General features: G+C 37.4%; 2 protein-coding genes across 2 annotated transcripts; one reads left to right on the top strand and one right to left on the bottom strand.

Moving 5' to 3' along the window:
• The first annotated feature begins 1,619 nt into the window (after positions 1-1,619).
• On the top strand, positions 1,620-9,791 carry il4i1 (interleukin 4 induced 1). Its single transcript, XM_042487094.1, has 8 exons — positions 1,620-1,700; positions 2,417-2,522; positions 3,877-4,091; positions 4,206-4,318; positions 6,228-6,429; positions 6,549-6,617; positions 6,841-6,977; positions 8,797-9,791. The coding sequence occupies exons 2-8, from the start codon at positions 2,492-2,494 to the stop codon at positions 9,563-9,565; spliced, it is 1,536 nt and encodes a 511-aa protein (XP_042343028.1). The 5' UTR covers positions 1,620-1,700; positions 2,417-2,491; the 3' UTR covers positions 9,566-9,791.
• Positions 9,792-11,711: 1,920 nt separating this feature from the next.
• Positions 11,712-13,219, bottom strand: timm8b (translocase of inner mitochondrial membrane 8 homolog B (yeast)). The gene is made up of 2 exons (XM_042486719.1): positions 13,001-13,219; positions 11,712-12,123 (listed from the first exon to the last, which is right to left on the bottom strand). Exons 1-2 carry the CDS (start codon positions 13,100-13,102, stop codon positions 11,956-11,958), a joined length of 270 nt encoding a protein of 89 aa, XP_042342653.1. The 5' UTR covers positions 13,103-13,219; the 3' UTR covers positions 11,712-11,955.
• Between the last annotated feature and the right edge of the window lie 1,400 nt (positions 13,220-14,619).

Below are 14,619 nucleotides of genomic sequence, written 5' to 3'. Positions count from 1 at the left end.
CTCTTCCGATGTCTGCCATTGTCATTCTCCTCCAGTGTCTCCGCCGGTGTCCACTCTGGCGGTTTACCAGCCGATCCAGACCCAAGAAACTGAATTTACAGGTCTGTGAGGTCACACTTTATACATTAACACGGCTGACATAATTCAGTTCAGTGACCTCAGTCTCTTTACACATACTGACAAAAATGCGACATAAAACCTGCCCCTTGACCTCAGACAATGCTGCGTTCAGCTCTGCATCTTCTATATATTGCATGATAGTTTTGTAATGTCACCTGAGCTTCAGTAAGAAAGTCACGTAAGCTTCTCCCTTTTTAAGGTCTCTATTGAACCGTTAACCGGACTTCTTGGATCCAATTCGAGCTTTGAATCAAGACAGCAGTCCACTGGGGATCTTGGAAATTGGAAATAGAGACATTTGCATCATCAGCTGCTGCATGTTTTCTTTCTGAGAAAAGGTTTTCTTCTTAAAGTTGTAAGTTAACCTGCTGAAACCTGGATCGACAAAGTTTTCTTGCACTGCGTTCAGATTTTTTGTGTGTGTGTTTTTTTAACAAGTGTTAAAATCATTTAAACATGGCAAGAAGTGTGCCACAAATTGCAAGAAATTGGCAAATAGTGATGAGAAAATGACCTAAAAATGAAAGACAGAATGATGAGAAAATGAAGAAAAAAAAATAGATTTGTAATTAAAATTATGTTACACATTTTTATCTTTTTATTTTTAGTTATCTGCTTTTTACTTTTTGGGTTTCAAAGGGTTAAAAACTATTTTGTAGCACACAGTGGTTTAACATGAAGTTGATGATGATACTTTGTTACAATAGTTACAATATCAGTACTTTACTATATATATATATATATATATATATATATATATATATATATATATATATATATATATATATATATATATATATAAGGGATAATTATAATTGTGCCACTTTGGTTCCCTGATATCCCAGATGGAAATGGTTTTGAGTCAAGTTCTTCCAAAAAGACAATGATGGGGGCCTGCCTGCACTATTTTTTTGTACTTGACTTTTGCTTCCAGTACTTTTACATTTAATGTCCTGAAATTAATTTGATACTTAAGTGGCTACAGTAAATATCAGGTACTTTAAGACCAATTCATATTCTAAAAGTTGGCTTTAAGCTCTTAACAGCACAAGGAAGTCGCCAGCACTCACTGATAAGCATTAAATATTTATTCACACACAGCTGCATAAACAATATTTAATGCTTATCGGTGAGTGCTGAACATTTATTGTACCGCTGTGAGTTTTGAGCGAGCACGCCACTTCTTCTGTTTGACTTTAAATTCAGTCATTTCCTGGTAATAAATCTGCACTTTTACTCAAATATGACTTTCAGTCACTTCATCCACCACTGGCAGCACTTTTTTTTCTCTTTTTTGGATGGTACCCAAACATGGTTGAATGCACTTGTTATTATTTGCTTTGTATAAACAGCATGACCTTAATAAATGAAGTATAATGTAAGATGTTTTTTCAGCGTTTAGCTTTTAATGAAACTGTCGGGAAATTGAAACATGACTTTGTTTTTTTTTTTTCTCTCCCCCTTGCTTTTGCTTTCATTTCCTGCAGCCTGTAAAAGCTGTATATGTGCTGCTGCCTGTTGGGACACAGAAATAGTTGGATGAGCGGGACTGCTTTATTTTGACAATAAACGTTTTTCAGGTAAGCTGTAAAACACTTTCAAAATATAAATAAAGTGTGTGTTTTTTAATAGAAAAAAAAGACTTGGAGTTTACTGTGTTTATGTGAAGTGATGTAATGAAATGAAGTTTAGCTTTAAGTCTGACTGAGGCGGGTCTTTTTTTTTTTTTGGACACCTCTGAATGAGCACTCTCAGGTCAGATATTGAAATGAGTGAAGATGGAGGAAATGAGGTATGCTGATGACTTGGTATACCCTCACTAATCTGATTTGTTCAGTGTGGTTGACTCTCGAGCCGGTGTGGGAAAATATTTCTGGAAGACCTGAGGAGCCGCACAGTCCCTCATTAAAATTACGTTGTGTGCAATTTCACACATACCACGCTTGCAGCTTTTCCAGGCTGCTTTCGTATGGACGGACACAGCGTTGAAAGTTTAGCTTCATCAGGTACTCGGGCATTTCTCCTCAGTCATGCATAGGCTTATGACAACTTACGAGACATTACCTTTGGTAAAGGTGAGTGCAGAGTCTGACCTTGTCTTATTCTCTTCTCATTTTAGATAATGCAATTAACTGTAATAATTAGTCATGTTTGTGCCAAATTCAATCCATTTTTATGTTATTGAGAAAATATGTTTTGCACTGAACACATTGAGTTCAGATGAATATCTAACTCATGTTTGTTCATGATAATTGAGGGAATCTTACCAAACTGGTACCATTCTTGTCTTTTGTAGGCGTCCTTTTCCTCTGATAGTATCAGTATCAACAGCAGAAGGAAGAAGTCCAGACTGTGGAGCTCCATCGCAACGATGATCCCTCACATGGCACTGTGCAAATTCTGTAAGTATTATAAACTGCATTTATATAATACATACATTCAGGCGGTTACTTGATAGTTAATTTGAATTACAACCTTTTAAAACTTAGCCTTTTTCCCATGTTAAAAAAAACTGAAAAAATCCAAAAATCTAGAAATTTGCCTAAATAGAAATGACGCAGAAATGAACAAGAAATTGGTAAAAGTACAAAATAATAATTACCCTAAACAAAACAAAAACAAACAGAAAAGTTAATAAGATACAATAAATTAAATTGAAAAAAACAAGAATGATCTCAATCTTTTTTTTTTAATTACAAAAAATAATTACAAATAATTTAAAATATATAATTATGATGATTGTAAATGTATAGTTATCTGGCCATTTTCCAAAGCTTAAAAAAAACCCTGAATTCTACTAATTTCTTGCATTTTTGCGCATAAGTTCTTGCTAAGTTATTCCTCGCCTTTTTTCCATTTTTTTAAGAAATCAAGCAAATTTGCTTTGTGTTCAAAGTTTTAAATACTTGCAAAGGCATCTAAATGTATTACAGGAAAAGTGATGTCGATTCATGTTGACATTCAGTTGAATAAAATCATAATGAAATCTGCATCATGAAAGGGAGATCTAATTGTGTAACGCATGAGGATTACTGTGTAAATGAAACATGATTAGGATTGGGGTCGACAGATTATTGGCCTGACCGAATATCGGGGACGATATTTATCTGTATCTACATTTTATTTTAATGTTGTGTTTAATAAGTGTGCATATTACACTCAGCCAACACTGGGAAAGGCAGTCTGCAATACATGCAAAGAAAGTGTCATCACGGGAGGAAGTTTTACTTAGTTAAACCCCTGGGAGCGATTTTTATTCATTCATTTTTTATTAAAATTTTTAATTGACTTGAGAAAAAATGCAGAGAACATGCATGTGATGTTGAAAGCTTCAGTTTCGATTTGCTTAAAGCATTTAAACTAAGTCTTGTGTTGGAGTTTGTTATATCCCAAATTTTTCTTTTTGACTCAAATATTTTCATTTTTATAGTATAGATAAATTGGTTTTAAATATCGTTTTTCAGTCTCATTAACTACTAATAATCCATATTAGAATCAGCCCTAAAAAAAAAATCCCAATATCAGTCGACCCTTAATTAAGATAATTTCATGTTATTTTCCACAAAGCCTCAGTTCTTCCTTCAGATGTGACTTAGTTTTGTTTGTAAGCTCAGCGGTAAGGAAAGGAAAGTGGAAGTTGGTGGTTTCTCAATGAGTCTTTCTGAGTTTCTGCTGTTCAAAGTTTGGAAACTTTCCTTTTCCTCTGCCTCATGATGCTTCAAAACTCATCACTTGGGTCGATATGCTCTTTGTCAGTTCCTCTAGTTCTTGTCGGGGTCGTGGTGTTTGCTGTGAGCGGGATCTTTGGGGACCCTCTGTACGAGTGTCTTCAAGACGCAGACTACAGCGAGCTCCTGGACATCGTTGATAAAGGTCTTCCTGCTGCTAAGACACCTCGCCATGTAGCAATCATCGGCGGGGGCATCGCTGGACTGACCGCTGCAAAGTTTCTGGAAGATGCTGGACACAAGGTTAGGTCATAATACTAAAATAATACTTAAAATGTTACCATAAACATCCACTTTCTGAGTGGTGCGTGCTGTGCAGTGTATGTAACATGACCATGTGTCCCCATGGACGACAAGGTGACCATCATAGAAGCCAGTAACCGCATTGGGGGACGCGTGGAGACCTTCAGGAACAACAGAGAGGGCTGGTACGCAGAAGTGGGGGCCATGAGGATCCCCAGCTTTCATAAGTGAGTACAGTACTGACTTGGATGTCTTTTTTCACCCTTTGAAACCTGGATCTGCAACAGTTTATTTGTGCTGCATTCATACACCTTTCATGAGCTATTTAACGCTCAGAAACGAGAGCAAATTATTGGATTTCTTTGAAAACAAAAAGGGGGGAAAAAATGACCAACTTGGAGAAAGAAATGCTCTACAAATAGTGAGAAAGTACTAAAAAGTGACAAGAAAATGACCCAAAATTTTGTTTTTACAAAGGGGAGAGGCTTTTTTTTTCTTTTAATTAAAAAAATGATAATGTAGTTAAAATTATGTTACAGAATATGCACACATATATTTTTAATTTCCATTTTTTTCTGAGTCATTCCCTTGTTTGTTTTTGTTTTTTACCTTTTTCGTTGTTACTTATTTACAGATAATTTTCTTGTAACTTTTTATTTTACTAATTTCTTGCTAATGTTTTAAGCATTTCCTCTTAAGTTGCTCATTGCCTCTCTCCCCTGTTTCTTTTCGAAAGAAATCAAACCAATTTGCTGAGGCTTCAAAGTGTTAACTGTGTGCTTAGTCATAATATGACAGTGGCATGAGTTGAGTCATAATGTTAGATGCACTAACATTATTTTCCATCATCAAATAATGACTAAGTGCTCAACTTCTAAAGTTAGCACCATAATTAAACACAAATTTGAAGTACTTTTACATTTACATTTCAAAGTAGATGATACTGTGTTTTTTTTAATCCACTGTTTTTACTTGACAGCTTTAGTTTCTGGTCACTTAGTGGTTTCTGACAGTCCTGTAGCTATAAATTGTAATAAGCTGCTGTAATAAATGGATTCTGGTGTGGACGCCCTGCAGCCCAGATTTCAGCCCTTTGACTTCCTAACAAATTAAAATTAGGGTAGGCAGTTTCATTTTGGTGTGATTGGGTAAAGATCCCATACTAAACTTAGAGCATATTGATATCAAAATGGTCAAGGAACAAAACTCCAGTACCTCCATTTAGCTCTGTTTTCAGGCTTTAAAAGTTTTACGGGATTTTAGCCAATTGCAAGTCATTTCGGAGAAAAGATGCCCCTATTGTCCCTATTAGCTGTTCTATAAATGCAGAACTCATGTCAATATATCTGTGAAGCATTTCAGAGACGGGGGAAATGTAGCCAATAGTTGAGTCCTCCGTGTCACTCATAGACTGAATATAAAGATGGAAAACATGACAATTTCCTTAAAGTGAAGCTTCTCAATCTGATCGCCCCCTGGTGTCTGACTGCAGTATAGCTCATAAAGCCCGCCCCTCCATGTTAGTTAACGGGACAAAGGCCAAACTAAAAACTCAAAGTACACGGCAAAATTGTTAATAGCAACCAAAAAATTGCTAAAGTGATCGTTTATATGAAAAGTCTGGTTTTAATGTGTTATTCAGTCGTACAAAAAGGGGATTTCCTGCCATGGTTGACATCTTTTTTTTTAATCCTCTTTTTATTGAGTTATGACAAGGTCCAACAGATGGTACTCATGGGGCGTATTAGCCTTATCTCTCCAAGCCTGCTGTAAATCACAGATACATACAGAAGTGAAATAAAATAAAAAATACAGCAGCAGTTGGTACATTTATTATAGCCACCCTTAACAAAAACTGTCTCCATATTATTGAACTTGAGGTTTTCCATAACGGTTAGATATAATTCTCCCATTCTTCTTCTACTTGCATTTTTAAAGTGGCCAGAAACAGGACTTCATGTGCAAATACACAGCTCGTACACCGTATCAACCTCTGTATGATGATAATATATACACAACTAATGCAGCTTTAATTAAAATATGTAAATACTTCATCTACCGGTGATCTTCCCTAAAAAGAACATCACATTTGTCTTGCATGTATAAAATAACTAATATACAGTATCTGCTCCACAGAATTCTGCTCTCCTTTGCCGCCAAATTACAAATCCCCCTAAACCATTTCATCCAAGACGACATTAACACTTACTTCTTGATAAACGGATTACTACATAAAACCTATGCTGTGGAAAGCAACCCCGGCGTGCTCAACTACAGCCTGAACGAGAGAGAGAGGGGGAAGTCTGCAGCTCAACTCTTCAGTGACGCACTCTGGAAGGTTTGTACGCAGTCACACAATAATAAAAAAATATTGTTATTTTTGTACATATTGGGTTGTTTAATTGCAGAGGATATTGCACAAGAAAAGGGATGTGTCTCACTGTAATGTTTGCGCAGGTGAGGGATGACGTCAAAGCAAGAGGCTGCAGTGCCTTGTTGGATAAATACGACTCCTACACTGTGAAGGTAAAGAGGTGTTTGCTTTGACATTTGATTTGATTTATTTTGAACATGTAATAAAAAGAAAATAGAGAAATTATGGACAAAAAAAGTAATATTTAAAGACAATGATAAACTTAAAGCAAAAGAAATGGTCGAACACATGACTGTTTATGTATTTTCCAAAAGGAGTAAAAACTTATATTTGAGTATGAATGAAACATTAAAGCTCGAGTTTGATTGCTGACAGGAATATCTGATGAAGGAGGGCAACCTGAGCCGCGGCGCCTTGAGGATGATCGGGGACCTCCTGAATGAAAACAGCCTCTTCTACACGTCGCTGATAGAAATGTTGTACATTCAGTCAGACATCAACGACAACACAGAGTAAGATCGGTTCATTTCAGCCTCTTGTTTTGTGTCTGGCAACATCACAACGAGCAATCTTTGGTTCTTAAAAGACGCTGAAAACAGTACAATGCAACCACTGACTGTTTTAGTAACGTTTTCTTTATGAACGTTCTTCGTGTAAAGTGATAATTAAAATGTTTTCTGAGTTTGTCACATCACAGAAAGATGTTATTAAACACCTGACCAAATTTGAATTACCGAAAAAATCGCCAAGTATGTAAAAGAAGGTCTCAAAATTATGAAAAATTGCATTATATTCTCTGATCTGAAATGCTGGGGGCGTGTCCACTGGAGGAGCGGAGGCCACGCCCAATCGCGGGACTATGCTAATGATGCTTCTCGTTTTTATACTGCTACATTATTAGGGGCGGAGTTATGCTGAGTATAGCTCCAGTGTGTCATCGAGCTATGGTTTTAGGCCCACCCAAAAAATCTTAAAACAGGAAAATGTTGAAAAAACCCTCTAACTCCACAATTCAAGATCTTTGTAACATGTTTTCAACAATCAGTTTTCAACATTTATAATGTGTTATGAAACAAATCTCTGAATTCACTTTACACAGACTTTAAAGTAACATCATCTATAACATCTTAAAGAACTGTTAAAATATCACATTACATTACATTTTCATTCATCCTTTGTTCTCATGTAACATTATGGGAGCGTTTTATAAAACAACATGCGATGATCTGTCATCTCAACATCACCAAAACATCCACAGAATGTTGCCGTTACAACGTTACGTCTTAGTCAGCATTATAACCTTACAGGAACATTATTTGAAATGATAAACATCCTTAAAACGTTCTTTAAACATTAGATTTAAATGTTTTCTCTAAAACATTATTGCAACTTGTAGGTAATGTCAATGTTGTGGGAACGTTCCCTGTTAGCTGCGATGCGGCCTGCAGATCTAACCTTGGCTTGAGCATCTCCAGAGGCAGAAAATAAACTTTTTGTTGATTTCAAAGTTATTGGGCAGGAGCCAGAAAGCACATTTTTTTTGTTTTTTTGAGGGTTTTCTCAAAGATGGTTTTAAGTTGATATGGTGAGTTTGTGGTGGTGTACCTACAGATAATTACTGTCACGGATGAGGTAGGATGAGGACCCAAAGACAGAACAAAAAAGCAAGCTTTATTGCCAAAGATGATGTCCAACAAACAAACAGGTTACCAAAAACACAAAGTGCAAATGAAACAACAGGTGTGTTAGAAAACAGGAAGTAAACAGACAGGCAGGGAGAGCTGAGGACACAGGAAAATCATCAGGGAAAGTAAGAACAGTTGAAATTAAATTGGGAACCACAAGGGCAGGAAAACATACAAAGACACAAAGTAAAACCAGGCATGACACATGAGGAGCGATACTACAAAATAAAACAGGAAACAGAACATGAGTAGCAAGAAAACATAACAGAAAACCCCAAAACAAAGTTGGCAATATAACAAAACCTTGGATCATGACAATTATCACCTGAATTTAAATTTCCCTTGGCCTTATTATTGTGTTTTCATTATCTTAGAATGAGCCCTTTATGGAGAGGGTCCTCTTTACAGAGTCCGCCATGTTGTTTCTACAGTAGCTCAGAAGGGACAAAACAAACTCTGGCTCTTGATAAGCCCATTCCCATTTTTGTGTAGACCACTGTAGACCTCCTAAATGCCTGACACATGCTATAAGTTTCAGCTTGTTGCAATCTGAAACCTCACCAATAGATGGCACTAGATGCTACACTGGACCTTTAATCGTGTTTTGTGATTAGGGAGGTTTTTATTGAGTGTTTTTTTTCCCCAGATACTTTGAAGTGACAGATGGATTTGACCACCTCCCAAAGGCTTTCTTACCGATTTTAAATTCCACGATCCTCCTCAACTCCAAGGTCAAGCTAATCAACCAAACAGGCGGCAGCAATGTGACGGTAACGTACCAGGACTGGCGAAACTCAGGCTCCCTGACCAACCTAACAGTGGACTACGCCCTGGTTACAGCCACAGCTAAGGCCACCGTCTTCATCGACTTCCAGCCCCCTCTCTCCGGGGACAAGATGGAGGCCCTGCGCTCAGTCCACTACGCCAGCTCCACCAAGGTGGTGCTCAGCTTCAGGGATCGCTTTTGGGAGAAAGAGGGCATCAAAGGAGGGAAGAGCGTCACAGACAGGCCCGCTCGCTTCATCTACTACCCCAGCCACAGCTTCCCCGGGACATCGGCAGGGGCCCTGCTGGCGTCTTACACCTGCTCCGACGATTCAACCCTCTTCCAGGGGCTGAGCGAGGAGGAGCTGATGGCTGTGGTCCTGGAGGACTTGGTGAAGATCCACGGAGAGCGCATCAGGCCTTTGTGTACAGGGGGGCTGGTGAAGAAATGGGGCTTGGATCCTTACAGTCTGGGAGCCTTTGCACTGTTCACGCCGTACCAGCAGGGACATTACGCCAGAGAACTGTTCCAGAGCGAGGGACGGGTGCACTTTGCAGGCGAACACACAGCCTTGCCGCACGGGTGGATAGAAACTGCCATGAAGTCTGCGCTCAGGGCAGTGAAAAATATTAACAGCCTTACAGTTTAGTTTTATGTCAAGTACATGTGTATACTGATGTATCACAATTAATCCCCCTCAAATGCCAACACGTTCTCATCCCAAATCTTCAGATATTGCCACTTTGTAGTGGATTTCCGCATCTAAAAATTCTACTTTGGTCTGCTGTTGATGTTTCAGGATGGCACTACCATAAATCAGCACAAGCACATGGTTATTATACATGTGGTTAAGTTTAAAGATCATTTTCCCTTCATTTAACAGGACTAGATATAGCTTTAAAATATTATCGCAATATTTTAAAGCTATATTGCAATACACAATATGTATCACAATATTTTAAAGCTATATTGCAGTACATAATATGTATCACAATATTTTAGAGCTATGTTGCGATACACAATATATATCACAATATTTTAAAGCTATATTGCGATACACAGTATTATTGCAATATTTTAAAGTTATGTTATGATACACAATATGTATCGTGATATGTTAGAGCTATATTGGGGTACACAATATATATTGCAATATTTTAAAATTATGTTGCAATACACAATATGTATTGCAATATATTTAAATGTGCTTTAATTTTGACGACTAAAAAAAACAAATATTAAATGAACTGCATTTACAATGTTGCAAAGCCCACCTTTATACCCACGAAAACATCTCTTTCACAGAAATCTTTAGATGTAAATATTTGACTTATATATATTTTTTTTAAATAAGTCTCACAGTCAGTTCCTTCTGTCCAGGTACGTTGCACCAATAACAGACTCTAGACTGCATTTAGTTGTTACTCTATAATGAAAATCACAATACTGACATCTGGTGGGTCTTTTGTGTGTATTACAAAGCATTTTTTCTTCTGTATTAGCAAGTAACATTTTTTTAAATAGTTTTAACTCTGTCAAGAAATATTTACTCCCAACACTTGTATGATTGAAGAGAGGACATGACTTAGTAATATTCAGTTAATGCCTTTATGTTTGCTTTTACTACCGTAAAACTTCAAATAAAAGCCAATAAGTACATGTATGATGATATGATGGATAAAACCGGGTTGTTGCTGCTGGAGCTTAGTTAGCTGCTTAGATCACACATCCAAATATAAATGTTAAAACTTTTACTAATATGGACATGCACTCACAGTGTTAGATAAGATTATCTCAATGCAATCATTCAGTTAATTTTATTTAAACCATGAGCACCAAAGAAGACAATTATACCTGGATAGTCAACAAAAGGCAAAAAATAGGTTTAAATAAACAATTTCATTACATCTCCATCTCTGCTGAGCAACAGTTTCGCCTGTCCCAGATATAAGCTTTTTGAGTTCAGTGCTTTTAGCAAATAATACCCCGGGCTTTTATTTGAAGTTTTACAGTATTTATTTATAATTGAACTGAATACGTCCATTATATGAAAACAATACATTATTAACAACTGCTGTTGTCTTTTTTCTAATTATATCTATCAGTTCACCTTAAAACCCCTTTTCCACCCCATAATGTTCCCAGGCCAACATTAAAACATCTGCCGCCACAAATACAGCTTACAGTGCGGTTATTTATTTATTTATTTATGCATCACACTTTCGGAGCACCGAGCATACTGTTGGCACAGACGGTGCAGTAGATCGCCAGGTGAAAAAAGTGAAACCTAATCATTTATTGTGCTGCTTTTATTTATTTTTAAAATAATCTCCTTTGATATAAGAAACCCAGACAGTGTCCAGGCCACCCTGATTCTAAGGATTCCTTGTTCCAGAGTCGATTAATTTCTCAGTTTCCTGTTTTTTAGTCTTTTGGGAAAGGCAGAAAGAGACTGTGGGTGTAAACTTAGATACCGTTGATCAGGTCTCACTGTTGTGCTGTGTCTAAAAGTTTGCTTTCACTCACTCTACACTCTGCTTCTCCTCTCATCCATTGATTCTGAAGTGTAGTGACCCCAGCCCTTGTTGTCACTAATGCCATACATAAATACTGATTCTGTGTTAAACACTGTTTTCTGTTGTTATGACACAGCAACTGACAACTCCAAAAAAGTTACTGAACCCAGATCTGTTGTGGAAATAGCGGCGCTTAAGTGCTCTGTTCACCACCATAAGTTGTTTACCCGATTCCTTCCCCTTTTTGTTTAAGTAAATGACGGATCACAGACAGGCTGGTAAAGACGAGCACACTGTCACTTTACACTGTCACATTAAAGTATTTCTCACACAGGTACGTCTTGCTGCCTCTGCAGTTGCCACCATTTAACTCATTTTGGACTCCTCAAGCATCACCAGTCCAGAGCTTTTAACTGTAAAAAAAAAGCATGTTCTCTTCACATAATCTTCAATCAGCATATTTGGAATACAAAATATTAATAGCCTATCATTTAACAGTCCGGATGGCATCTCGAGTCCATTGTTAATGAGCCCCCTTCTGCACCATCTGCGTGAAGCGGTTGGTGATGGTCAGCGTGGTGTCGATGAATCGCTCCACGCAGCTCACCAGGCACGTCTCTGTCCTGTAGTCCAGCTTCGAGCCTGGGCTGTCCACACACTTGTCCCAGCAGACATCAGTGAACGTGTGCACCTGGACAAAATATGAAAAGCTAATTAATAACTTATACGTGATAAGTCTAATGCAATGAACGGGTTTTGATGATGGACATTTGAACAGAGAGCAAAAACAAACTTTTGAGGCACCAGAACTGATGACGGTCAGATGAATTACCTTACAGGGACCACTGACTGAATGTAGAGCCCAGCCAAGACTAGATTTTAGAGGCCGTTACAAGTACTGACATTTGTGAATTTTGAAAGGGTTAATAAAGGATCTCTCAAGCCAGTTTATTTATTGTCTTTTATGCTTTTTTTCTTATCATTTCAAGGGGTAAGTGGAAAAATTGATACAGGAAAATATCACGATAGCAGAGTTTCAACTACCATCATATCAAATATCAATTTTTGATACTTCTGATGTGTTTGTCAAGTTTCATGAGTTTTTGAGTGTCCCTAGTATCTCACAAATAAGCTTAAGCTGTAAAAATAAAATGCATAATGATAATTCCCTTCAATTGGGACTTTGCAATCGCCTGTGGTTGGTGCTCAGGCACTAATAAAGATGCATTATGCCTTACAGATGCAAAATAATAAGTATGTGTGTCTTGTTCCTATGTAGGATAGATAGGGGGGGAAAGGGGGGACTTTGCATATCTGTGCCCAGGGGCCACATGTTTGATAAAACGCCCCTGGAGGGGCTGTAAGTATCAGCGTATTCAATTAAAAGCATAATAAAGAAGTCGTATCAAATGTTCCTATCATGTTCTCCAAGTAGCGTCGTCTTCGTGTCAAAAAAGTAAAGAAAACTTGAATTTTAAGGGGGTGTTTCGCCAAAGCAGCGCGAGCACATAACTGCGTGCTGCAATGCTAACGGGCTGGACACAGGTTAGCATCGTTAGCATACAGACCTGGGCCTGGAACTGCGCTTTCTGTTGCTCTATGGCGATCATACGCTGAAGCTCCGTCGCCTCGGCTTTCTCCGACGCGCTGAAATTATCATAATTGTCCATCGTGCTGCTAAAAAGTTACAGAGCGGCTCTGTTTTCCAGCTGAAGAGGCGCTGAGGTGAGGTGACCTTCGGTTTCACCGGCGTGAGCGCTGCGGCGTCTGAAGCGTCGCTGATCTACAAATCATGTGCTGCGCTGCACTCGCTGAAGCCTCCTCCTCGTTTCATTTGTAGATCGGCGGATAGAATGTGACGCAAGAGGAGACGCGTGCAAAGATATTTTGTGTTTAACAGGAGCTGCATCAAAACACTTCACTCAAACATTACACGGACTGGAGAGGTTTTAATATTTTCTTTAATATCTTTATTGCTTGTTGTGTAATACCCCAATGTATGTAGTTATTTTCTTGTCTTTTATTGTTTTCTTGTCAAATAGTATAACTGTCTGTTTTAATATTATTATATTGATTGAACATACTATTACTACTACTACTACTACTACTAAAAATAATAACAACAACCATAAAGATATTAAAGAAAATATTAAAACCTCTCATGTATAAACATAGGGATAACGTTTAAAAAGTAGCTTACCATGATTCAATAAAATTAAAAACTTTTTTTTAAATAAAAAAAGCTGCCTCAAAAGAGAAGTAACTAAAATTTTCCCCAAAAAATAAAGTCATATTTTTTTTCCTAGAGAGATTTTTCATTATAAATAAATATATATGTAGCATATTCAAAGTAAGGTACTAAGGGAAGAAATACCAGGTTACAAGAAAATTATCTGAAATTTAGCAAAAATGAAATAATATAATATAATATAATATAATATAATATAATATAATATAATATAATATAATATAATATAATATAATATAATCATATTGATATTGAAGGAGTTTTTCTCTTGGTTGCTGCAAATAGAAAAAAACTCTCACCCTCCCAGGGTGAGTAGTGAATCTTTTCAAGCAAGCAGTGAGCAGTTACAGAGCTCTGGATCAGAAATGCCTCTCCCCAGCCGACAACATCAGCGAGTCAGCCTGCAGTCTGACAACCTGTTTGTCCCTGATCCAGTATTTTATACTATTACAATGAGGAAATGTGAACGTAGGTAGAGTCATCTTCTGGTTGGCTCCCCTCGTTATCTGGCTCCCCTTTCAGCGTGGCATCATCTTTGGATTGGTCACCTTCAAGGACAGTCCCTTATTAGGAATTGTTTTTCCCTGCTGGGTGTCCTGTTGAACAACATCATAGATACCACACATCCACGCCCTTTTGACCCACATCCATCCTGCACATCTCCTCCTCTTATCTCCACATATCAAGTTCTTCTCACGTCATGCTTTCACTCACACCACTGGCCCCAAAGGTTAGATTGTCATACAAAACGTTAAACTGTCATCCAGAACACTGAGTTACTGCGATACTATATCTTGTCTTTTTGTGTAAGGAATAAACATGACCATATAAAGGAATAAACAAGAAATAAGGAATGAACATGAACATGAACATTGCATCATATACTTACATACTCCAACAATATATATATATATATATATATATATATATATATATATA

The sequence above is a fragment of the Plectropomus leopardus genome, chromosome 5, assembly GCF_008729295.1.
Source record: "Plectropomus leopardus isolate mb chromosome 5, YSFRI_Pleo_2.0, whole genome shotgun sequence".
NCBI classification, from domain to species: domain Eukaryota; kingdom Metazoa; phylum Chordata; class Actinopteri; order Perciformes; family Serranidae; genus Plectropomus; species Plectropomus leopardus.
The sequence above is the reverse complement of the archived record's forward strand: the minus strand, read 5'-3'. Positions and strand labels throughout refer to the sequence as shown.

What these genes read in the sequence shown, in the direction of transcription:
- il4i1 (XM_042487094.1), top strand. Translation starts at nt 2,492, where the DNA reads ATGATCCCTCACATGGCACTGTGCAAATTCT. An exon ending in TCAGTGACGCACTCTGGAAG is followed by an intron (nt 6,430 to 6,548) that starts GTTTGTACGCAG and finishes ATGTTTGCGCAG; the next exon opens with GTGAGGGATGACGTCAAAGC. An exon ending in GACATCAACGACAACACAGA is followed by an intron (nt 6,978 to 8,796) that starts GTAAGATCGGTT and finishes TTTTTTCCCCAG; the next exon opens with ATACTTTGAAGTGACAGATG.
- timm8b (XM_042486719.1), bottom strand. Translation starts at nt 13,102, where the DNA reads ATGGACAATTATGATAATTTCAGCGCGTCGGAGAAAGCCGAGGCGACG. An exon ending in AAGCGCAGTTCCAGGCCCAG is followed by an intron (nt 12,124 to 13,000) that starts GTCTGTATGCTA and finishes TATTTTGTCCAG; the next exon opens with GTGCACACGTTCACTGATGT.